Here is a 22,377-nt window from a genome sequence, read left to right as displayed (position 1 = left end):
GCTGCGTCGGGTGTGTGTCGCTTTCTCCTGGTTTCCTGGTGGAGATGGGCTGTTGTTTGCTCGATAGCTTCTGTGAATTTGGCTGCCTCGGTCTCGTCTTTCTTGCCCGTATAGCTCCTTCTTCCATATTTCTTGGATTTCTCTGTGTATCTTTGGGTCGTTGAAGAGGGTCTCGTCTGTTTTGATTTCTCCCTTTGGTGGTGTCGTGGAGGAGCACTTGGAGCACTTGGAGTGCAGTCAGTAACCTCACATCCAGGGCCGGGGGGAGCTGAGAAGCGCATCCAGCGGGCCGGATGATCGGTATCGGGCTACGGGCTAGAGAGCCCTGACCCCTAGCTAGGGGGGGTGCGCGTTCGCAGGGAGAAGGCCGTAAAGTAAACACGGGTCTCCGAGGGTTGGCTCCGCGCTCCGGGTTTCCCCTAGCAGCAGACCGCCCCCTCTACTCGGAGCTATAAATGAACACCAGACATGCACACGACACTGGAGGACGGTGTCTCAATCTCTAGCACGACGGGGTGGTGGTCGGATTTGGCGCCCCCAACGAAGAGGTTGGGGTCTGGCTCTATTCTGACTATATGGAATAAGGAGAAATGTCTTCGTATATAGAATCTGTCGATTCTTGTGTAGTTTGTTCCGTGTCTCCGAGTGAATCCGCTCTCGTAACCGTGAAACTTCCTATAAGCGTCCGTGAAGGCCTTTTTTGGATCCTCCACGCTTTGAACCCTGCGTTGGCTGTGTATTCGATGAGGGGGTCCTGAACCGTCCAGATGGCGGGAGCGCCGCAAGGCTCACGGAGGCGCCCGAGCGGGCTGCACGAGCTGGGTTGGGGCTGGGCAGCCGAGCTGCCTCGAGCCAAGCGTGCATGGCGTGCGAACAGCCCGGGGTGGGGCAGCAGTGCGCTCAGCGGGCCCACTGTATGAAGCCTGGGCGCCCACGTACAGCACGACGAGCGTCACCGCCTCGGGCAGCGTGATCTCGCCGTCGTTGAGCACGTAGATCATCGCCGCGATCGAGAGCGCGTAGAAAAAGGTGTCCCGCGTGATCGGCTTCCAGTCGATCTTGAGCACAAACCGTGAAGAGCGCGGTGCCGCCGATGATGCAGCAGAGGTTGAAGACGGCAGAGCCCGTGGTGTACAGTGTCGTGTCTACTAGCTCCGAGTAGAGGGGGCGTTCTGAAGTTAAGGGGAAACCCGGTACACGGAACCAACCCTCGGAGACGCGTGTTTACTTTACAGCCCTTTCCCTGCTAACGCGCACCCCCCTAGGGGTCAGGGCTCTCTAGCCCGTAGCCCGATGCCGATCATCCGGCCCGCTGGGTACGCTTCTTAGCTCCCCGGCCCTGGATGTGAGGTTACCGACTGCACTCCAAGTGCTCCAAGTGCTTTGCCTGCGCCAGGCACACAACAAACCCGCCGATCTCCCGCTTACCATCGTATCCCCTCTCGCTCCGCATACGCGCCAGCGGAAATCTCGCAGCGCTTGTCACGTCTCGTTGCGCGAAAACAATAACAAAGAATTTACACAAAGAAAGCCCCCAAATGCAAATCCCCGGCCCTGGGTGTGCGGTTGCCAACTAACTGCACTCCAAGTGCCCCCCGAACTGCAACTGGCGCGCACTGGCACTAACACAGAGGTTCAAAGGTACTTACGCATTCACGCTTCACGCGGGGGGAGCGGGAGCTTGTGCCGAAAAAGGCGAAGCGAAAAAAGAAAATCGACGCCTTGAGTCGCGTCCGCCTCAGTAATCGTGCTACCCACCAAAAAAAGAATAAAACACGCGGCGTGGCCACTCCAACTGCTCAAGAGCTCATGCGGCTCCGTTGGGGCTCACGCGGCCGTCCGCCTGCGCACCCTCCTCACGCCGAGGCTGGCCAGCGCCTCGTCGCACCTCTCCGCCTGCCTCTCCACCCCCTCCTCCGCCGTCTCTCGAGCGAGCGCCTGCAGCGCCGCAACGCCGCCGACCCGGTGCCACTGCTCAGCGCACGCAGACGAGGAGGTTGCGAGACGAAGGAGGGCGTTGATGCTGTCTCTGCGCCAGCCACCTTCCTCGGGCTGGTTCAGCCGCGAGAGGAGCAGCGAGAGGCAAGTGTCGTCAGCCGCGAGGTCGGCGCGGGTGCAAGCCAAGTGCACAAGCGCAATGGCAGCAACGAGTTTGCAGTTGTCCGAGGCGCCTGCCTCCTGCGTGAGAGAGGAGAGGACCGCCACACCGCCAGCCTCCACGACGCCCTCGTGCGTGCCAGACGCTACCTCAATCATGTTGCCGAGCGCCACCGCGGCACCACCCTTCTGCCTCTCAGTCCCATCGCGAGCCAGCGCGATAAGGACCTCGATGCCGCCGGCCGCTGCGATCGCCACGCTGTTGTCGTCGTTCATAGCGAGGTTCCTCAGCGCTCCCGCCGCTTCCCCCTTCTGCGCCTCCGTCCCGTCGCGAGCCAGCGCGATAAGGACATCAATACCGCCAGCCGCCGCGATCGCCACGCGGTGTTCGTCGTTGCCAGCGAGAATCCTCAGCGCCCCCGCCGCACACGCCTTCTGCCCCTCTATCCCGTCCCGAGCCAGTGACACGAGGACATCGATGCCACTAGCCGCAACAATCGCCGCCTTGTTGTCGTCGTTCATAGAGAGGTTGCACAACGCTCCTGCCGCATCCTCCTTCTGCCCCTCAGTCCCGTCCCGAGCCAGTGACACGAGGACCTCGATGCCGCCGGCCGCAGCAATCGCCTCCTTGTTGTCGTCGTTGACAGCGAGGTTCGCCAGCGCCCCCGCCGCACGCTCCTTCTGCGCCTCACTCCCGTCGCGAGCCAGCGACACGAGGACCTCGATCCCGCCGGCCGCAGCAATCGTCACCCTGTTGTCGTCGTTGACAGCGAGGTTCGCCAGCGCCCCCGCCGCACGCTCCTTCTGCGCCTCACTCCCGTCGCGAGCCAGCGACACGAGGACTTCGATGCCGCCGGCCGCAGCAATCGCCACGCTGCTGTCGTCGTTCAGAGCGAGGTTCGCCAGCGCTCCCGCCGCATTCTCCTTCTGCGCCTCATTCCCGTCGCGAGCCAGCGACATTAAAATCTCGATGCCGCCGGCCGCAACAATCGCCACGCTGTTGTCGTCGTTGGTAGAGAGGTTCCACAGCGCCCCCGCCGCATCCTCCTTCTGCGCCTCATTCCCGTCGCGAGCCAGTGACACGAGGGCCTCAACTCCGCCGGCCGCAGCGATCGCCATGCTGCTCTCACCGTCCTCGGAAAGAAGAAGGAGCGTTGCCGCGACGTCCGCCTTCTCGTCCTCGTCTCCAACCTGCAAGAGGGCGACGAGCGCGTCCACCCGCCTGCTGCCGGCCTCCTCTCCCGACAGCCGCTTGAGCTCTCCGAGCGCAGCGGCGCGCAGCTCCGAGGAGGCATCGCCAGCGGTCTCCACCAGCCGCGCGAAGGCACCGCGCGGCGCGCAGATCAGGGACCACCGCTTGCACACGGCCGCGTGGCGCAGGCCCGTCTTCTCGAGCACGCACGGCGCAAGGTCCGGGTCCGCGAGGACGTCGGTCGCGACGGCGGGCGGAGGGCTGTGGTGCGCGAGGAGCGCCTCGGCCCTCCTGTTTGCAGCGGGGCTGTCCCGCATGGCGCCGGCGGCGATCGCGATCAGGGCATCGGGCGGAAGAGCAGCGAGCCGCAGCTCGTAGCGGGCGCAGGCGAGCATTCTGCGGCACTTGCCGGTGATTTCTTTCTTTCTTCGTTTCCACGAAGCCGCTTATGAAGAGAGATTTTTGAAGACAACAAGAAATCTTCTTCGCGCTTTTGTGGCCTTCACATACTTTGAAATTGCCCTACAGTCAAAAGAAACCAAGCCACCAATAAAACCTGTCTTGGTTTGCGGCCAACAACATACCTAAAACCAATAAAACCAGAACTCTAACACTCACACGTAATTTGGGGCCTGGAGCCCTGTTCACGCGCGCGACACAAAAACAACAAACTCGCGCGCGCGAGACGTGCAGTCATCCCCAAATGTAGCATATTATGTCAGACACACACAAACAAACAACTTTGTTTGGTATTGCTAAAAATCTCTCTCTCTCTCTCTCTCAAACAAAAAAAAAATGATTTCTTGTTGGTTAATAAAAATCTCTCTCTCTCAAACAGACAAAACACAAGACACACACACACACACACACACACACACACACACACACACACACACACACACCCACAATCACACACACCATGAGTCATGAGGCGGCGCCATGGTGAGCACATCATGAGTTTCAGGGTTCATAGCTCAGTTGGGAGAGCGTTAGACCGAAGATCTAAAGGTCTCCGGTTCGATCCCGGATGAGCCCATCGCACTTCAACGCAGTTTGTGCTTTTTGTGTTTTTGCAACTCTATCGCTTTTCTTTCTTCATTTCGAGGTCTTTACTTTACACACACAGGACTGCTAGAAAAACTACTACTCGGACAGAGCGAGCTTGAGGCAGAACCGCTCGCAACATCTCCGCCCTCGCTTTCGTCGCTGCTAGCTCGCTGGCCGCTCCCGTCTCCTCTCCCGCATCTTCCGCATCGCTCCGAGACGCGTCCGAGTCGTCGACGTCGCGGAGGACACGCTGCGCCGCCGACGCCACGCTCTACCGCCGCTCCATTATGGCGAATATTCCACGTCGATGTTTAGAATATATACCGCCGGTCGGCTCACAGTGCTTGGGCAGCCAGGATCACCGTCGGCGAGAGCAGCTGCGAGCGACACCACGTCGCGCCAACGCTTTCTTCCGTGGCCGCCGCCCCCGGCGAGCGCAGCGGGTGGGGTGCGGCGGAGGCCGAGGCGTGCGCCAGCCGCGCTCGAGACCAGCAGGCGGCCTGGGAGGGCGCTCACACGCCGCGACGATCTCGGGCGAAGCGAGGCGTCGCGCCAGGTCATTCACGGCACATATATGCCTCGCAACAAGTCCTCTCCCGCCGACGCCGAGCTAGACTTCGAGGCTTTCGATCTCGAGGGCACGGGCGAGAAGGTGAGCGACAAGGAGATCGCCTCCGTCCTCAAGTCGGTGCTGGGCGGGGCTCCGGCGCCCGCACCCAAGAGGAAGCCGCAGCAGGCTGCGCCGCTGCCTTCGAGGCAGCCACAGCAGGCGCCTCAGGCCAAGCCGCAGGCGCATCAGGGCAAGGCCCGGCCCACGGACAAGCTGTCGGAGCGCGCACGGGAGTACGAGACGGCGGCGGTTCATGCAACCCAGAGCGGCGAGACCGAGATGGCGATGCTCTGGCTTCAGCGTGGCAAAGCGCTCCAGGCGGCGGCGGAGGCCCTCCTGTCGCAGTATCCGCACCCAACGGCGGCGGCGGCCGATGCGGGCGGGCCGTCGTCGTCGGCGGGTCCTGCGCCGCCGGCGGCGACGCCGGACGACCCTATTGACGCGGCCGAGGCGTACGCGCGCACCATCGTCTCGCAGCGAGTGCTCGACTGGGAGGTTGGCCTCGCCTCGGCACAGTCGCAGGAGGAGGCGGAGGGCGCCGAGGTGCGAATCGAGGCGCTCGAGACGCGCAGGGCGGTCCTCCTGGCCGAGGAGAGCGCGCTCGCGCCCGAGGCGCTCGTCGCGAGGCTGCAGGTGGCCATCGTCGCGGAGAAGAAGGCGGCGCTGGCACACAAGGCAGCGGCGAGGACGCCCGATGCGATCCACGCCCTGCGCCGAGCAAAGCTGATGACGGAGGAGGTGGAGGCGCTCGGGTGAACGGCGTGAAGTGGGTAAGTCGGAAAGCGCCGTCACGGGACACTCACAGCTTCGCACAAGCCTCGCTCTTTTCGGCGGACGGCGCGCGCCGATCGAGATTAGATTTCGAGTGTGTGTGGTTGCGCCCTCTGTAAAAGCTGTATCGTGCGAGCCAGGACACACTGAGACCGACACTCGCACGACACTATGTGATTTCAGGACTGCGTGACCACTTCGCACTTGCGAGTTGCGTGACGACACCTGCGGTGGCCCGGGGTCTGAGTACTGAGAGGTCAGAGCTCTCTGAGGGTGAGGGCTGAGGCGCGTGTGAGGTGTGTGAGAGTGACTACAGACTACTGACGTAAAGAGATACGTCATGACACATGAGAAAACATGTGTTTGCAAGAGAGCAGAGACCGAGGATCGAGAGAGAGGACAGTAGGACAGAAGGAGAAAAAGAGCCCGCAAAAAAAGCTCAGCCGAAGTGTGCAGAGTTAACCCCTAAACGGCTATACCGAAACGGGGTGCCCGGAAGGGCGATATCACGGCGGCCTAACTGTGCCTCCGTGCGCTCGCCACATACCCCCTGCTGCCCGAGGGTCGTGTTAGCACTTTATTGGGCACATACAGAGGCGGTGGGAAGCCACCACGTTCCCTTTAAATTTTCCGCCACAGAGCTCCGGAGCGCGCTCTGCAGACTGCACGAGCTCCTGGAGGACGCGGTTTCGTCTTTCGATCCCAGACGGTCGTCGCACGTCGGCGCCCCAGTGAGGTCCGCCGTCATAGGTGTAGCACGCTACTAGACACACTGCCTCCAAGTTGAGCGGTGGAAAATTGTGACGAAGCCACGCACCGAAGCGCCGGCGTCCCTGTGGCAATCTGCCACCGACAGCAACACACGCCTTTGATCACCGGCTGCTTGCGCTCCGCATACTCTCCAGAAGCTGTTGGTTGTGTGGCTGGTGCTACTTCTATCAGCCTTCCTCATGCACAATGTTGCCGTTGAGCTACGAGGCTGCAACCCGTCGTCATTTGAGTTTGCTGCCAGCCACACACAGCGCGTCCCTGCTGCACGAATGGTTGGACAGGTGTGAACAACACCTCGTGGGGGCGGCACCGCAGGCGTCCATTGAGGGGTCCAGGTGATAGCCCTGGGCGGGCAATCCATACGCCTAGTTGGACTTCAGATCGCCCGATCGCGTCCCGGTGAACTGACGTCGGATTTGTGACGCCGCCGCACCGCGCCGCGGCCAGGGGCCCTCCGGAGGCTGAGGATGGCCGTGGCGGACCGAGACGAGCTCTGGGAGGTAAAGTGTCAGCGTATATATTGTAGAGGCTGACCATGTGCACAATATCTCTCAGTCTAGCTAAGCCAGGGGAGGCTATTCTGGGCGTCCACACGGCTTGCACAGGTGACCCTCGCGACAAAGCGAGCGCGTCCGGCAGAGCGACTGAAGAATCGAAGACAGAGTCACAAATCCCGCTTGTTGTGCATGTTTTGAGGTCGGACAGTGCTGCTGTCTTCTCCACGCAGCAACCGACGCCACCAGGCCTCGGTAGCTGAGCAGCAGGAGCCTCCTCGCTGCTGGCAGAGTTGCGCCTCTGTTTGCCGCCGCTAAGAGATCGTTGTTGCGGGAATCCAGGGAATCTAAAGGAATCTAGAATCTGTGGGTCCGAGATTCGATCTGGGACCTGAGCCGCTCGGGACCAGCTGCACATGACCCGGGGCCACTACCATGTCGCAGACGACTGCTGGATCGGCCGTCGCTCCGACCAGCCGTCCTGCAAAGGAATAAAATAACAATCAGTTCCTTTACATATGTAAAGGAACGCCGTTTAGGGGTTAAGTTCGCGCAAAATATGTGCGACCTCCTTCCATCACGCCTCGCACGCTGTTGAAATCGCACCGTCGGCGGCGCCTCACTTGTGCGACTCTGGACAAGCGGTCATTGTGTCGAGGTACACCTTCGCCGTCTCCTCGATGAAACTCGTCGGAAGGCTGGAGGCCATGCCATACAGGCCCGCCGAGCCGCCCTTGTACTTTTCCGGCTCCGAGCGCACCTGCCGGCGAAAAGTGGACAAGCCGTGGGCCTCGGGCAAGGCGGCGATTGGGTTGCTGCGGGGAGGGGGCGGGAGAGGGCGCAAGCCGTGGCGACAGCCGCCCGCAGCTCGTCGACGAACCGCGTCGCGTTCTTTGCGGTCGGCAGCGTGACGGCGAGGTGGACGGCGGCCGGGTTTTGCAGCGTCGCGAGCTCCCAGCCGCCAATCTCCTTGAGGCAATCGGCGACGCTGTAGCAGTTGAGGCCCGATCCCTGCTTCGCACCGAACGCGACGACGCACGCGTCCGCGCGGCCAACCAACTCGAGCCCGCCGATCGTCGGGATCGCCTGTGGACGTGCCTCGGACATGTCATGGACGTGTCCTGGACAGAGTCGAGCCGCCGACCGTCGGGATCGCCTCCGCGATGCGGCGCGTCGCGCCGACGATCTGCGCCGTCGACTCGACGTACCCAGCCTCGCCTATGGAGCATGTGTCAGGGACGTGTCATGGACATGTCCGTGTAGCCGTCGGCTCGACGTACCCAGCCTCGCCGTAGCGCATCATCGCCGCCCAAGTCGCCGCGACCACGCCGCCGGGCCGCGAGCCCAGCATCGTCGGCGTGGCGTAGATGCCGCCTGGGAGGGGCGCGGCAGCGTCGAGCGGCGCTGAGCCTCGGTGCCGGTGCCCGGTGGCTGGGCACGAGGGCGAGAGGGCGCGAGGGGCGGCGGCGAGGGGCGAGAGGCGAGGGGCAGGCCGAGGGAGAGGGGCGGAGGGCGTCGCGCCAGTCCACTCGGTGGCAAAAGTGTACATGTGGTGGCGCAGCTCCTTGCTCCGGAACATGAGCACCGACGCCCCCTTTGGCGCGAACCCGTACTTGTGGGGATCGCACGAGATCGTGGTGACGCCGCGCACCTGAGTCTCGGGCGACCTCGCGTGACCTGGAGAGATCTCGCTTGATCTCGCGTGACCTCGGGTCGCACGAGATTGCAGTGACGCACCGTAAAATCGAAGCCGTGCGGCGGCGGCGAGCCCGCGGCCGCCATGAAGGGAACCACAAACCCCCCGAGGCAGCAGTCGACGTGCAGGCCGATCCCGCGCGCCTATGGTACGGCTCCGAGAGGCTCCGAGAAGGCTCCGAGAAGGCTCCGAGAAGGTGCAAGCCGGGCACGCGCACCTCGGCGAGCTCGGCGAGCTCCTAGTGAGATTCCCCGAGGTATAGTGAGATTACCGACGGCGGGCGTGCGACAGCGGGCGCGAGGTTGGGTGGGCGCGCCTCGATCGGGTCGATGGTGCCGGTGGCAAACTGCGGCGCCGAGCCGACGAGGGCGACGGTGTTGGAGTCGATGAGAGAGCGGACATGCGCCACGTCGACGGCCTGCGGGAGGAGGGTTCCGGCAAGGGTCTCTCGGAGGTTCCGGAGAGAGATGCGCCGCCCTCTCGTCGCGCGCGAGGGCGAGACGGCCTGCTCCGGGAAGGTGCAGCGCGCGTGCCGGACCTCGATTCCGAAGTAGTGGCCCGCCTGGGGCAGGCAGCAGGCGGCGAGTTTGGCGCACTCCATGGACGGGTCTCGAAGCCGAGGGCTCGTCTCAGGCCTTGTCAAAGGCGGCGTGAGCCGTCAGCGGAATCACAATGTTCGGCTCGCGCACACCGCGAGTGGCGCTGCCCCAGTCGCGGTACGTCTTCATCGCCTGCGGGGCGCGTCACCGACGCGTCACCGACGCGCGACCCTCTCGGCCTCCCGCCGCGGCGCGTCGTCTCGTCGCCATGAGGATCGACTCGGTCCCTCCCGTCGTGAAGGCTATCTCTCGGCTATCTCTCGCCATGAGGATCGACTCGGTCCCTCCGGTCGTAAAGGCGCCGCACGAGCCAGCCGGGCCACGGTACCTGCAGAGCACCTCCGCCCATGACTCGACGCGACCCGTGGGGCGGGGCGGCGGCGGCGGCGGCGGCGGCGGCGGCGGCGCACATGCGCAGCACCATCGCCACCACCTCTGCGTCCATCTGGCGGGTCGCCGGGTGGAGCGAGGCGTGCAGTGGGTTGAAGAAGGCAAACTGGCCGTACACCTTGCCCACAAAGTCCATGTGCTCCCGCTCGCCGTGGTAGACGGCGCCCGTGATGGTGCCGTCCTCCCAGTACTTGCGGTCCAGCTCGTGCCGCTTCTCCATCAGCTGCAGCAGCTCCGCCTGCGGCGTGCCCTTGGCGGGCAGCTCGAGCCGCGGTGCAGTGAGGTCGCGGAACAGCACGCCCTCCAAGTCGGCCCTCACCTTTGCCTGGCCCTCCTCAAGCTCCTTCCTCACCGGCGGAAGCTGCTTGAGCAGCGGCATGGCGGTCGTAAAGGCCCAGCGGCGCAGGCCGGTCGTCCGCATGATCTGCCGCAGCCGCCGATAGGCACGCGCCGCGCCGAGAAGACCGAGGACGAGCTTAATGACGGACCACTGGTCCAACCGCCGCAGCCGCCGCACCACGACGGCGCGGACGGCGTCGTCGAGCGTGGCCACGAGCGAAGTCATGTGTCGCTCGGCTGCGGAACTGAGCGCGGGTGTAGCCTAGGTGAAGCAGGCTTCCTGAAAAAGAATTTTAATCTGAAGGTATCTCTCCAGGAGATGTCTGGTACATACTACATTTATTTATTAAGCCAGATCATCACCACGAACAGTCGCGTTGACACAGGCTGCTCAAAAAGCAGTCGGCGCGAATAGTGGTAAACATCTAAACTACGGGGGAAGGACCGTGAGTTGACGGAAATCGGAGGACGCGACCCACTTCGCCACAGACGGTCCCGCGCCTCGCCGCTAAGACGGGGACACACCCCGCACCGTCCGCTGTGTCCCCGTCTTTGTCCGGAGTGAAAAGTCCAACGCGCTCGTCGGTGACGGCTTCCTCCAACCTGCGCCGCGCTCGGCGAACCTCGACAGCGCCTTCGGTGGCATGCAGCTCTTTGCGCCTGAAGCTTGGAGTGAAGCTCCTCTGCTGCTCACACGCTCTGCACAGATGGCACAGCCTACTGTGCGGCTGCCACAGCTGTGACAGCGATGGGCTCGCCCTCACTGGCCCTCAGTCACTTGTGCTGCGGCTTGTGTGAGCGACACTGCGCGGCGACTGCCGGCACACTGTGAGACCATGGGTGTGAGGTAAAACCATGCTACCAGCGCTTGGTCACATCGGCCCCGAGGTCAGATCCTTCTGCTCTGTTGATGACAACACTTGTCTACTCGCTGGAGCCGAGCAGGAGGGCTTGGCGCACAACCCCTGTTCAACTCAGGGTCCTTCCCCTTTAACAACATTCTGCTCTTTCCAAGCCTCACACGCCTCTCCCACCCAGGCGGCGCCGCAAGCAGTCAAACAGAGTCAGAGAGGGGGTCGCCGACGATGCCATGGGCGGCGGCGAGGGGGTAGCTGCCGATCCACTGGACCAGATCGGCGCCGCGAGAGAATCGAGGTACGCGTCCAGCTCGGTGTTCTCTGCAACCGCTTCCCAATCACGCGCGTCCGCCTCCAGCATATCATCCAGGTGCGTCGCGCTGAAGCCCGATGGCTCCGTGAGCGCGTCGCTCGCGTCGCTCGGATCGCGCCGCTCCGCAACCTCCGCCCCGCGGTAGTAGACGCACCAGTCGTCCTTGCCGGTGCATGATGCGCCGCAGCGCCGGGCGCCGCCCGCCGATGCGCCGGCGCACCAGGCGTGGCGCCGCGCTTCGCCGGCACTGGGTCGGCGCGCCGGGTCCGCCTCAAAGAGGGAGTCGAGGAGGCCGACGACGGCTGCGGGGAGGTCCAGGCCGGACCGCACGAGGCGCAAGTCGAGGTTGGCGGGCGGCTCGTCGGGGTGGGGGAAGGTGCCCGTCAGCAGGGTGAAGAGGACCACCCCACAGGACCACATGTCGGCGGCGAAGCCGTCGTATCCGAGCCCGTCGAGCACTTCTGGGGCGGTGTAGCTCTTGGAGCCGACGCGGTCGCGGAGCGGCATGGAGCGGTCGTAGCCTCCGCCCTGCGCGGGCGGGTACTGGTGCGCGAGCCCAAAGTCGATGAGCCGGATTGGGCCGCCGGAGGTGTCGGCGAAAAGGATGTTCTCCAGCTTTATGTCGCGGTGCGCGACGCCGCGGCTGTGGCAGTGCTCCACCGCGTCGAGAAGCTCGCAAAAGATGCGGCGGACGGTCTGCTCGTCCGGCAGCGGGAAGTATGAGACGCGATCGAAGAGCTCACCACCGAGGCACCGCTCCATGGCAATCGCGTATGTCCCGGCGCTGGTTGAGCCGTGCGCGTAGACACTGATCACGCCCTTGTGGTCGAGCCGGTCGTAGAAGAAGCACTCGCGCCGCCCGGATTCCCCTCCGAGCACCTTGATGGCGACGCGCTCATCGCCCTTTACGCCAAAGCAAGAGCCAAACGAGCCGGTGCCGAGGGCGCGTGAGAAGTCGATCTCGAAGCTAGTGATGTCGCGGCGGCGAGGCTGCTTCTTGATGCCGCTGTGGCTCTTGCCGCTGTTGATTGGCGAGGTGGTCGATCTTGGCTTGTCGCGGTGGTCGATCTTGGCTGGGAGGCGGGAGCGCCTTGCCGTGCAGGGCGACGGGAGAGAGGGCAGGGACGTCATGCGAAGCCGGCTTTGAAAACGCGAGCGCGACGTCCAGGATGCGTCACGCGCGCGGCGACTTTCTTTTGCTGTGTCGAGCCTGTGTGCTGTGAGAGAGAGTTGCTTGTTTAAATTCTTTTGCCAGGAGGGCTCATTAGGAAGCCCTTCAATCGCCGATATTTAAATGAAACCGAAAGGCGGCGTGACAAATAATCAAACAAACAGAGAGACCAGCACAAACGCCACACTCGGGCCCCCACAGACATCCCACAACACACGACCCGCCGCCGCGCCCGCGCACCGGGGGCGCGGCCCCGGCCGGGCCGGAGGACAAGAGGGGGAGGGACGGGAGCGGGGCCGTGGCGTCGCCTCGGCCGAGCATGATGGCCAGCATGCGCTACTCTCACAAGTACAACTCTGGGGTGGTTCTGCCGCGGATCGGCGCCGCCACGCCCGCCTGTAGTCCTGCACACCCGAAGGCCGCCGCCTTGCCCCGCCCGCGGCAGCGAGAGGCGGCGCCAAGTTGGCGCCGTCCCCTGGGCTGGTCACGCGGCGCTGGCCGGCTCGTGGTCGTAGTACGCGTTGGGGTTCAGGTCGACGTGGTCGACGAGGTTGAGGGGAGGGCAGCAGTGGTGGAAGCAGGCCTGGGGGGGGGGGGGGGGGTGCGGGCTGGTCCGGGCCAGAGGCAGCTGGGCGGAGGGCGGCAGCGGTGGAGGCGGGTGGACGCGAGTGCTGTGAGTGGAGCGTGCGTCGCGGCGGAGAGTGCGGCGGCAGCGCCGTGGCGTCTCTGGAGTGCCTTCTCGAGCGCGCGGGTCTGTCTGCGCGGGGAGAGTGGAGCGTCCCGCTTCTAGGGAGGCATCTGGGGAAGCATCTGGGGAGGCATCTGGGGCAGCGGACCGAGCCGTCGTCCTTTGCCTGCTTGAGCGCGCGCTCGCCTGGCTGGGTGCCTGGGCAGGGGAACTTGTCGGTCCAGCTGCAGTCGCAGTCGAAGGGAGGCGACGGCGGCGGAGGCGGCGCGACGTAGCCCTTGAAGAAGCGCTTGCGGATCTGCTCGTTGATGGCGCCGACCTGTGGAGGGAGGGGGGGGGGGGGGCTGTGGAGCGAGGGAGGGGGGCTGTGGAGGGAGGGCGGGAGAAGAAGAAGGGAGGAGGAGGGCGAGAGGAGGAGAGAGTGACACGAGGAGGAGGAGAGAGAGAGAGCAAGGGATCGCGGGGTGTCTTGTGTGGTGCAGAGAGAGAGGCGCGGGGGAGAGAGTGGCACCAGGCCGGGCGGCTTCGGGCCAAACGAGTCGTCCCAGTACGCGGGCCCGTAGCACCTGCAGAGAGGGACGGCGGTGCGAGGAGGGGAGGGGAGAGAGAGGCGCGTGTGAGCAAAGCACACGCAAGGGGAGGGTGGACAGGGAGGGGTGCACGAGGGGGCAGGGCTGCGAGGCACATGTCGTGGATCATCTGCTGGTCGGCGACGACGTCGGCGCGGTCGAGGGCGACCGGGTCGCCCTCGATCCCGTGCGGCCCGCTCGCCCACATCGACTGCATCCCTACCTTGCCCGTGCACCCCTTGACCGTGTTGTTGAGGTCGTGCAAGTCGATGAGCGGGAGGTGGAGGAAGCCAGTCACCGTCACCTTCATCTCGCCGCCGCCCATCCCGTGGGTGAAGCCGAAGAAGTTCTGCGGCGCGGGAGGGAGGCGGGGGCGAGGAGGGGGTGAGCGCCGCCGTCTCGCCTCTCGGCGCGCGGCTGCCGCGATTAGCACTCGCGCGGCCCGCGCGCCTGCTCGAGGTCATACTGCAGGTGCTGCGTGCCGAGGACGCCCGTCACGGTGACGGCGAGACGGTCGGGCAGGATCTTGTTCCCCTCCGGGCCGGGGATCCAGCAGGTCGCCACCTCAATGTGGCCGACGTGCATCGCCGTCGTCGACTTGTTGTACATGACGAGTGATGTGCCAGTCTCCATCGAGATCATCTTGCGCTCCTTCTGCGGGTCGGGTGGCGTGGGCAGCTTCTGGTGGTTGAGCGCCGTGTCGATCACGCCATTCATCAGATTGATGATCATGCCGCCCCTGATTTTGCAGCCCTCGGGGAGCTCCAGGTACTGCGATGAGGCCGTCGCATCCTCGAACGAGACGCGGTCCTTCTTCTTGAAGAGGCTGGAGAAGAGGGCGTGCGGAGCGGCACGCGACGTCGCCAGGGCGACCACGCCGACGAGGGCCACGCCGAGCACCAGAACGGCCGCGCGGCCACGGCGCTGCTGCGGCGGCTGAGTGATCATCGAGCAAAAGCGCCTCCTTCTGGCCGCCCGCGGAGAATTTAACGGCAGAGAGAATTCTTGAGATACAAGCCTACCTTTCTACCTACCTACCTACCTCTCTCACAGCACACTGGCACGACAAGGGCGCGGACTGGCGCGGACTGGTACGCACACCGGCTCACCACCGGAGCCGCCGCAGAGAGAATGCGGCGGCATTTCTTTTTTAGGGCTGACACGTCGTTGTGACGATGATGGCGTGGAGCATCACGGTGGAGAGGAGCGGCACGGCCCTGTTTGGGCTCGCTCGAGTTAGCGGTCTGAGCATGGGCGCGGCATGGGCAAAATTCTTCATCAGGGCTTCATAAATTGGTATTGCTAAAAATCTCTCTCTAAATAAAGAGAGATAAATAAACCGGACATCCCAAGCTAGGGCTGGGTCGAGGACAGACACGTATCAGGGCTTCATCCTCGAAGAATTTCTTTTTTAGGGCTGACACTCCACGCCGTGGGGCTAGCCACGCACACAACGGCGACTAGGAATTCCCTATTGTGATGTTACAGGTGGGTTAAGAGGGAGATGTGCGCGAGCTGCGGGACCGCCGGGACGGCGGGCGGTTAATTGCGACTCGCCGCCACTTGTGGCGACTTTTGGGACGCGCGATCGACTTTTTTTCGCCCGCCTCCGCCTTGGGGTCGATTGTAGTAGGCCTCCGACCCAACCAGCCGGAACTCGTACTCGATCGTCGAGGGCCGAGGGGGGGGGACCACAGAGCAAGCAACATTGAGTGTTAGAGTTGTTTGGTATTGCCCGTCGGCGTCGGCAGCCTCAATCATGGCAGCGTCGGCAGCCTCGCTCATACGGGAGCGCAGAGACCTGAAACGGTCCGTCGACAAATTCGAAACGCCCGCCGAATTCGAAACGTGCGCCGCTCCCGCCGATCTCCCGCCAACGGACCTTATCCGCCTGTAACCTCTTTAAGGTATTGCTAAAAATCTCTCTCTCACCAAGAGCTTACGCTCTCTTTCGAGATGTGAGGCGCTTGCGCCCAGGAGGGGAGGGCGCATGCGTAACGACGCTGCTAGAGATGCCTTTCGGGGCCCAGAGATAAAACTTCTGATGCCATGCGTGACCTAGTAGTGTCCCCAGCTTATGGGCGTGTCCACGTTGGAGCCAGGTGTGGTGTGGACGCGAGAATAGCTCCGCCGTTCATGGAGGCACCGATGCGAGTCGACTGGTGTGTGTCGTCGTGGTTTCGTAACTATCAAGAATACTCACTCACACTGGGACACTGAGTGTCTTGTGAGCTTGTGTGTGTCTGTGTGTCGCTCGCGCGTGCCGTCCTCTTCTGTCCAGCGTCCACCCATACCGCGCTGGTGTCCAGTCCGAGCCTGACTGTTCTTCACCTTCCTACCTAACCTAACCTGGGACACTGGTTACTCTCACAGACTGCCACACTGGACAACACTCTGCTCAAATTCTCGAGTTGCTTTCTCCTCTTTTGTTTTCAGAGTTGAGAACCCTCCTGGCTGACTGCGAAACGAATCGCCTCGCGCCAGACGAGACACCACTTATAGTTTTCGGGTTTATCCTTTGGCACGCTGTCGCGGGGGAGTGTTTGCGCCGGGCCCGGTGACGAAGGCTCTGCCAAGGATACCAAACAACCCTGAGGACACGTCGGGTCACTTGGACAACGCCCCACTGGCCCGACGTAATGGCTACGCGAGCTACGCAGGCGTCACACCGCAAGTACTCGCCGCCACCCTGGCCGAGCTGGCCGAGCTGCGAGCGATGGTGATGCAACTCATGGAAAAGGAGACAAGATGCGCACAAGGAGAGGGAGGCGCTCGAGGCTCAACTCGGCCTCCAGAGCGAGCGCTCGCCGCCACGGGGACGATGGGGACCCCAACGCAAGCCCCGTGATCCGTGAACCGCATCCCCAGCGGGCGAGAGAGTCAACCAGCCTCTCGCGGACGCGCAACTAGCGCCTCTGAGCGCGGACGCGTGCACTGCCGGTAGGGGCACACCGGGGCGCCGCTCCACGGACGGCGTGCGTGGCGGGGCCCCGGTGGCGGCGGCACCGGCGCGGGACCCCCGGTCCCTGGGAGCCCGGCGCCGCCCTCCGCACGCGCCCGCAAACCTCGGGCGCCTCACGGCCAACCTTTAGGAGCCCGCCCCCGTGACAACGCCGCTTGCGGGCGGGGCCAAACTGAAAAACAAAAACACTAGAGCTCAGTGCTCCAAGTGCTCAACTCGACGCTCTCTCTCAGACCAGACCGCGAGGGCCTCTGCCGGCGCTCGTCTTACTAGAAAGATAGATAGGAAGGCCAAGGCGAAACGCGGTATGGGTGGACGCGAGACAGAAAGAAGACACGACACGCTCGAGCGACACACACACACACACAGACCGACAACACACAAGCTCACAAGACACTCTCTCTCTCAGGTCTCAGCTCGAGTCTGCCACACAAAGTGGCGCCAGAGTGGAGAGCTGTGGCCTGTGTGCCTTCACAGTGTGCCGGTGTCTGTCTGCTCAACCTCAAGATCATACTTCAAGCCAGCGGTCGCCGGAACGCGAATGTTTTATAAAATGGGAATTCAGCGCGGCTAGAGGCTGTTAGCGCGCGTATTTTTAGCCGTAACACAACACGCGAGCGAGAGTGCGGTGAAGTCCATGTGTCGGCGGCGCTAGCTCACCGCGCCCAGCTCCTTCATCGTCGCCATAAAGTCGTTGTAGTCCGGCGCATCCTCCGCCTCCGCCTCCGCCTTGTAGTAGCCCACGCCCTCCGACCCAACCAGCCGGAACTCGTAGCCGGGCAGGTCCATCACGCGCTCCGGGCACGCGACAAACTCGGCGCCCGCCGCGCTCGCCCGCTGCAGCACCATGCGCGAGTACTCGCGCCCGTCCGGCGGCGGCGCGTCCGGCCGGCGGTAGTAGCCGGTCCCGTCGGGGCCGCCGCGAAAATCGTACCCCGCCACGTCGCCCACGTGCTCCGGGCAGAGCACAAACTCGGCGCCCGCCGCCGCCGCCTCGCGCAGCACTCCGAGGGATGCCTAAGGCGCGAGAGGGGGGGGGCGTTGAAAGTGGGGCGAGGGGCTCGGAGGGGCGAGGGGAAATGCGACGGAGGGAGGGGCGAAGGGCGGGAAGGGCGAGGGGCGGGAGGGTGGGCGAGGGCGAGGTGCGGGACGAGGTGCGGGGCGAGGTGCGGGGCGAGGTGCGGGGCGAGGGGGGCGCCTCCCGCGGATCGGACGCCACGGGCGCCCCGGCGTGCCTACAGTGAGAGAGAGTAGCAGATCATAAAAGGAAAGACTAGCTGCAAGATAGAGCAGGCGAGCGAAAGTGGTGCCGGTAGTAGCCCGCACCGTCGGGGCCGTCGGGCCGCCAATCGTAGTGCGGCACGGGGCCGACAAACTCGGCGCACGTCACAAACGGCGCGCCCGCGTCCGACGCGCGCTGCAGTATGGCGCGCGACACGTCGAGCGGCGACGGGGGCGGGGCGTCGTGCCGCCGGTAGTAGCCCTATTGCCGAACGGTGGCGGCTGTGTGTGCAACGCCGGCGGCCTCATGGAGCCAGCTCCTGCTGCTGCTGGGTGCCGCCACGCCGTCCGGCGCCGCCTCGGGGCGGAGGTAGTCGTAGTGCGGCAGCGTGCCGAGCGGGCGGTCGCAGACGATGCTCGGCGCGCCTACCCTCGGGCCAGCCTCCGCTCCGACCTCGGCGCCGGGTGGGCTCGGCTCACACACTCGACTCGGCTCGCCCTCTGCCGCCGCGAGCCGCAGCACACGCAGCGAGTCTTGGTACGCGGCCGCCGCGTCTCCAAAGCCGAAGCGCGTCTGCCGCTCGGTGTCTTCCGACCCGTCCAGCCGCGCCGCGTAGGTGCCGTCGTCGAAAGCCGCCCGCAGCGGCCGCGTGTCGAAGTGGCGGCCGTCGAGCGCGTCCAGCGCCGCCGCGGCCGCCTCGAGCGACTGGAAGCGGACCGCGGCCCGCGTCTCGAGCTCGTGCAGACCTCCGTCGCCGCGCCCGTAGCCAAGCCCGCCCCCGCCCCCGTGCCCCGCGTAGACTCCGATCCGCTCCACCTCGCCGTGCCGGCAGCACTCGCCTACTCGCAGCCACCCGCGTCCCGGACTCGCCGCCGCCTCTCCCCCTCCTCTGCCGTCAGCTACATCTCACCCGTCAGCTACATCTCGGCCACATCTCGGCCAGATCTCGGCTAGATCTCGGCTAGATCTCGCCCCACAACTCATCCGTCAGCTCGCCCTCCCACGCCGCGCGCTCCGCCACCGGCACCTCCGACGCGTCGGCCAGCCCCGTCACCACGACCACGCGCAGGGAGTCGTCCTCCGCCGCCAGCGAGACCAACCCTCCCCCTCCCCCTCCCCCACCTCCTCCTCCTCCTCCCGACAGGCCGAGCCGGGCCTGCTCTCGCGCGAACTGGTCTCGCTGCGCAGCCGTCGGCGGCGGCGGCGGCGGCGGCGGAGGCGGCGGCGGCGCGGCGGGCGCGTCGGCAGCCGCGGGCGCGCCGCCAAACACCGCCTTGGAGACGCAGAGGGCGATGCCAGGCCGGAGCATCTTTCGGTGCAGCAGCTGGACGGCGCCCATGACGGCGGCGTCCTGCGCAAAGGGCACCGCGACGGGGGGTGGGGGGGGGGGTCGAGGTGCGCCGGCGGGAGCAGAGGGACGGAGAGAGGGGGTGGGGGCGGAGAGGGCGGCTGGGGAGGGCGGCTGGGGAGGCTCGCCCAGGCCGTCTGGCGGGCGAGTGGTGAGGGAAGCGAGTGTGGGCCCGTCACGTCGGTGTGTGCAAGGCTTGGAGTGCGGCGGCGTCTGGGCGGTGGCGCCTTTGTGTACGTGACGAGAGCGTCGCCCTTCGGCTCGTTCGTCGTCGGGTGGCGGTACATCTTGACGCGCGCGACCGGCGAGATGACGCTGAAGTGCTCCTCCAGCTCCGGGCCTGCGCTTCACACCGCCGCGCCGTGAAGAGACCACACCCTTCCATCCCCCCCCCCTCCTCCTCCTCCAGGCTGCACCGGTTGCGTCGGGGGGCACGCCGGTAACGTACACGGAGCAGGCGCCCGGGTGCGCGTTGCCGCGCTGCTGCACGCCCGTGCGCCTGCTCGCCGCCGCGTTGGCCGCCGCAGCGCTCGCCGCCGCGCTCTCCGCCGCCGCGGCCTGCTCCTTGGCGGCGGCGGCCGCCGCGCGCGCGCGCTCCTTCTTGCGCCTCTCCTCCTCGAGGACGTAGGCGAGGTTGCGCGCGTCGGCGGCGGCGATGCGGTCGCGGTCGCGCTGGAGCAGCTCGTCCAGCGTCCGGTGCACAGGTGCCGGGTGGCGCGGCGCCGGCAGACGCGGAGGCGCCGACGTCTGGAGCGAGTCGGCAAATGCCAGGGCGGTGTCGAGAGCGGAGGGCTGCACATCCCACCCGGTCCTCGCGCCGGTGCCGGCGCGCGCGCTCAGGCTGGCGGAGATGGCCGCCGCCGCGGCCTGCGCGGCAGCGAGCGATGGGCCGGTTGCGGTGCCGAGCGAGGGAACGAGGCTGCTGCCGCCGGCATCGCCGCCGCCAGCCGATGACACGGGTGGTGCGCCGAGCGACGCGAGAAAGGAGTCTGCGAGCGCCGAGGCTGGTGGCGGCGCGAAGCTCATGCCGCCGATCTGCGGCGGCGGCGGCGGCGGCGGCGGCGGGAGCGGCGGCGGCGGCGGCGCCTGCTGCGGAGGTGCTTGCGGCACTGCACCGAGCTTACCCGAAAGCCGCTCCGCGAGCTCCTTGGCTCGCTTGATCTTGCGAGCGATCTCCTCTTGGTCCATGTGTGCCGGGCGTCGCGGCCCCACACGTGCTCTGCTCGTTCACGCCGCCACACCGCTGGATTGGGCTCAAGCGGGGGTATGTGCGCTGCGCGGCACACCATGGATGGTGGCGCGCGTTCCGCCCAAAAAGCCCACTGCTGTCCGTCCGTGTGAGCGGCGGGGGCCTTGCCCTAGGAGCTAGGTATAGACCTCACAGAACTCACAGACAGAAAAGTCAGTCAGCCCCGTGGCCGTGCGCGCACGCTACTCGCGCCGCTCTCTGGTCGTCCCCGAGACGCAAGCCAGCGCTCGCGCTCGCGCTCCTCCCATCTCACCCTCTTAGAGCTCGGTCTTGTCTTTGCCTTTGTAGGAGAACCAGGAGGCTGCCGCCAGGGTGAGCCGCCCGCCGTTGTGTGCCAGGAAGCGCTCGAGCGACCACGCCTGCAAGGCAAGCGACCACGCACAGGCGACACAGCGCTCGCGAGGCGACTTGCGAGTGTCTTTCGTTCATGCTTTCCCTCGTTCATGCCATCATGCGGGTTTGGCGGCGCGAGCGAAGGGAGTGAGAGTGTGAGACTGAGAGTGGAGTGGCACGCAAAGAAGGCTACGGGTACGCAGCACCTCGCGGTCCGAGTGCCGGCTCTCGCCTCGTGGAAGCTGTAGCACCGTGTGACCCTGCTGCTGCTGGAGCAGCAGGAAGACGTACCTGTGCGCCTCGCGCGTCGCGCGTGGCGGCTGGTAGTTCATCGCCATCGTGCTGCCGCGCCACACGTTGCCTGCGGGACCGGCGCGGCCGAGGCGCGTGAGTATGTCGGTAGTGCAGCGGATGGCGGGCTGCCCAGCCACAGAGCCGACGCCTTTGCGGGCGTCGGTGACGAGCATGTGCAGATACGGCCCGTCCTCGGCGTCGATGTCCAAGAGCACGACAGTGTGCTTCAAGTGATGCGCGAGCGGGATACTGTCCAGACGACCACCCCACGAGACGTCCGGAGCGGAACCAAAGAGCTTGTTGCCGACGAAGCTCTTGCCGCATATGTCCTCGTTGCCCGAAAACATCACCTCCTTCAGCTCGGGCAGTTCCGCAGGCGCTGCGAGTCCCGAGGCCGACAGCCACGACTGCACTGGGCTCATGTCGCACACGTCGACGCCGAGGCCCATCTTCGCGAACGCCGGCGTGGCAATCAGCGCGAGGAAGAGGAGAAACGGGCGCATGAATGTCACCGACTTGCACAGCTCGGTCAAGTGGCGAGGTCAGTCGGGCGTGTTGTGCAAAAGAATTTTATTGTTCCGCCCGCCTTACACCGATAGAAGGAAGAGGCGGACGCCCAAGGGTGGGCGACGGCTAGCGCACCACACCCCTCTCCTTAAAATCCCTGTGTGGTGGCGGCGTGCCGTCCTCTCCCTCCCTTGGGTGCTCTGTTTTCTTTCTTTCTTTCTTTTCCCTCCTTTACGGGGTCGTGGGGTGCACTAGGGGGTGCAAGGAGCGTGGCCGTCTGGTGGACGGAGCAGTACCAGGAGTAGCGATTGTAGTGGTTGTAGTATAGTTAGTACACGAAATCTCGTGGCTTGGCCTTGGGCACACCTCTCGCAACGTCAACAACGTCGGTCTGCTCCCGGGTGGTGTTATGGCTGGCGGCGGGCAAGCCAAGGAGTCGCTCTGCTTCGAGTCGCAGTCTACGCAGAAGTTCTACCCGGGTCAGCCTGTCACGGTCTCACCTCGCCATTTTGGTGACGACGGCCGCTCGCCTGAAGAGGGGACGGTGCTTCGCTACTGCTCTTTGCGCAGCAAGTTCGTTGTCATCATGCCAAGTGCGCGACAAGAGGGGCTTCGCGGTTTCGGTAGCGAGGAGCTGGTTAAGGTGGAGTACGTGTGCGGGGCGCACCTGCAGGCACGCAGCGGACAGGAGGCCAACTTCGAGGACCACCACCTCTCGGGCACGCACCGCGTGGCATTTGCGCCGTATGATGAGAATCGACGGCCCGCAGATCAGGATGCAAACGCGCTGTGGCATCGCTGCATGGACCTAATGCACCGTGGCGATACCGACAATGTTTACACGCGTGAGCTCTTTGC

The 22,377-nt window shown here is 65.0% G+C and overlaps 7 protein-coding genes across 7 annotated transcripts; 1 reads left to right on the top strand and 6 right to left on the bottom strand.

Annotated features, from left to right (window-relative positions):
• Positions 1 to 1,824: 1,824 nt before the first annotated feature.
• Positions 1,825 to 2,264, bottom strand: EMIHUDRAFT_355668 (hypothetical protein; the record flags this gene model as incomplete). The annotated part of the gene is made up of 1 exon (XM_005770085.1): positions 1,825 to 2,264. Exon 1 carries the CDS (start codon positions 2,254 to 2,256, stop codon positions 1,828 to 1,830), a length of 429 nt encoding a protein of 142 aa, XP_005770142.1. The 5' UTR covers positions 2,257 to 2,264.
• Positions 2,265 to 4,910: 2,646 nt separating this feature from the next.
• On the top strand, positions 4,911 to 5,702 carry EMIHUDRAFT_209641 (hypothetical protein; the record flags this gene model as incomplete). The annotated part of the gene is made up of 1 exon (XM_005770084.1): positions 4,911 to 5,702. The coding sequence occupies one exon, from the start codon at positions 4,911 to 4,913 to the stop codon at positions 5,700 to 5,702; it is 792 nt and encodes a 263-aa protein (XP_005770141.1).
• Positions 5,703 to 7,601: 1,899 nt separating this feature from the next.
• Positions 7,602 to 10,232, bottom strand: EMIHUDRAFT_102422 (hypothetical protein; the record flags this gene model as incomplete). Its single annotated transcript, XM_005770083.1, has 10 exons — positions 7,602 to 7,742; positions 7,838 to 8,068; positions 8,127 to 8,200; positions 8,234 to 8,633; positions 8,720 to 8,821; positions 8,896 to 8,916; positions 8,950 to 9,096; positions 9,217 to 9,240; positions 9,368 to 9,409; positions 9,606 to 10,232. The coding sequence occupies 10 exons, from the start codon at positions 10,230 to 10,232 to the stop codon at positions 7,602 to 7,604; spliced, it is 1,809 nt and encodes a 602-aa protein (XP_005770140.1).
• A 158-nt stretch (positions 10,233 to 10,390) lies between these two features.
• Positions 10,391 to 12,326, bottom strand: EMIHUDRAFT_436234 (hypothetical protein). The gene is made up of 2 exons (XM_005770082.1): positions 11,002 to 12,326; positions 10,391 to 10,439 (listed from the first exon to the last, which is right to left on the bottom strand). The coding sequence occupies exon 1, from the start codon at positions 12,305 to 12,307 to the stop codon at positions 11,024 to 11,026; it is 1,284 nt and encodes a 427-aa protein (XP_005770139.1). The 5' UTR covers positions 12,308 to 12,326; the 3' UTR covers positions 10,391 to 10,439; positions 11,002 to 11,023.
• Positions 12,327 to 12,441: 115 nt separating this feature from the next.
• EMIHUDRAFT_421733 (hypothetical protein) lies at positions 12,442 to 14,556 on the bottom strand. Its single transcript, XM_005770081.1, has 5 exons — positions 14,055 to 14,556; positions 13,721 to 13,953; positions 13,547 to 13,601; positions 13,184 to 13,354; positions 12,442 to 12,930 (listed from the first exon to the last, which is right to left on the bottom strand). Exons 1-5 carry the CDS (start codon positions 14,550 to 14,552, stop codon positions 12,832 to 12,834), a joined length of 1,056 nt encoding a protein of 351 aa, XP_005770138.1. The 5' UTR covers positions 14,553 to 14,556; the 3' UTR covers positions 12,442 to 12,831.
• A 2,566-nt stretch (positions 14,557 to 17,122) lies between these two features.
• EMIHUDRAFT_451288 (hypothetical protein) lies at positions 17,123 to 20,349 on the bottom strand. The gene is made up of 10 exons (XM_005770080.1): positions 20,252 to 20,349; positions 19,761 to 20,125; positions 19,553 to 19,619; positions 19,379 to 19,476; positions 19,059 to 19,139; positions 18,766 to 18,866; positions 18,131 to 18,677; positions 17,893 to 18,049; positions 17,518 to 17,570; positions 17,123 to 17,403 (listed from the first exon to the last, which is right to left on the bottom strand). Exons 1-10 carry the CDS (start codon positions 20,322 to 20,324, stop codon positions 17,218 to 17,220), a joined length of 1,728 nt encoding a protein of 575 aa, XP_005770137.1. The 5' UTR covers positions 20,325 to 20,349; the 3' UTR covers positions 17,123 to 17,217.
• Positions 20,350 to 20,483: 134 nt separating this feature from the next.
• On the bottom strand, positions 20,484 to 21,481 carry EMIHUDRAFT_451287 (hypothetical protein). Its single transcript, XM_005770079.1, has 3 exons — positions 21,161 to 21,481; positions 20,925 to 21,079; positions 20,484 to 20,744 (listed from the first exon to the last, which is right to left on the bottom strand). The coding sequence occupies exons 1-3, from the start codon at positions 21,459 to 21,461 to the stop codon at positions 20,643 to 20,645; spliced, it is 558 nt and encodes a 185-aa protein (XP_005770136.1). The 5' UTR covers positions 21,462 to 21,481; the 3' UTR covers positions 20,484 to 20,642.
• Positions 21,482 to 22,377: the final 896 nt, after the last annotated feature.

Source organism: Emiliania huxleyi (genome assembly GCF_000372725.1).
Source record: "Emiliania huxleyi CCMP1516 unplaced genomic scaffold EMIHUscaffold_40, whole genome shotgun sequence".
Classification (NCBI taxonomy): Eukaryota; Haptophyta; order Isochrysidales; family Noelaerhabdaceae; genus Emiliania; species Emiliania huxleyi.
This window is presented reverse-complemented; position numbering and strand designations above follow the sequence as displayed.

Coding starts and splice junctions, on each gene's coding strand:
- EMIHUDRAFT_451288 (XM_005770080.1), bottom strand. CDS start 20,324: ATGGACCAAGAGGAGATCGCTCGCAAGATCAAGCGAGCCAAGGAGCTC. Junction 19,140..19,378: donor AGCCGAAGGGCGACGCTCTC/GTCACGTACACA, acceptor CCCTTTGCGCAG/GACGCCGCCGTCATGGGCGC. Junction 18,050..18,130: donor CCGAGGCGGCGCCGGACGGC/GTGGCGGCACCC, acceptor GTTCGGCAATAG/GGCTACTACCGGCGGCACGA.
- EMIHUDRAFT_436234 (XM_005770082.1), bottom strand. CDS start 12,307: ATGACGTCCCTGCCCTCTCTCCCGTCGCCCTGCACGGCAAGGCGCTCC.
- EMIHUDRAFT_421733 (XM_005770081.1), bottom strand. CDS start 14,552: ATGATCACTCAGCCGCCGCAGCAGCGCCGTGGCCGCGCGGCCGTTCTG. Junction 13,954..14,054: donor TGCAGTATGACCTCGAGCAG/GCGCGCGGGCCG, acceptor CCCGCGCCGCAG/AACTTCTTCGGCTTCACCCA. Junction 12,931..13,183: donor AGGCAAAGGACGACGGCTCG/GTCCGCTGCCCC, acceptor CCCCCCCCCCAG/GCCTGCTTCCACCACTGCTG.
- EMIHUDRAFT_451287 (XM_005770079.1), bottom strand. CDS start 21,461: ATGGGCCTCGGCGTCGACGTGTGCGACATGAGCCCAGTGCAGTCGTGG. Junction 21,080..21,160: donor CGTCACCGACGCCCGCAAAG/GCGTCGGCTCTG, acceptor CCGGTCCCGCAG/GCAACGTGTGGCGCGGCAGC. Junction 20,745..20,924: donor GCCGGCACTCGGACCGCGAG/GTGCTGCGTACC, acceptor CTTGCCTTGCAG/GCGTGGTCGCTCGAGCGCTT.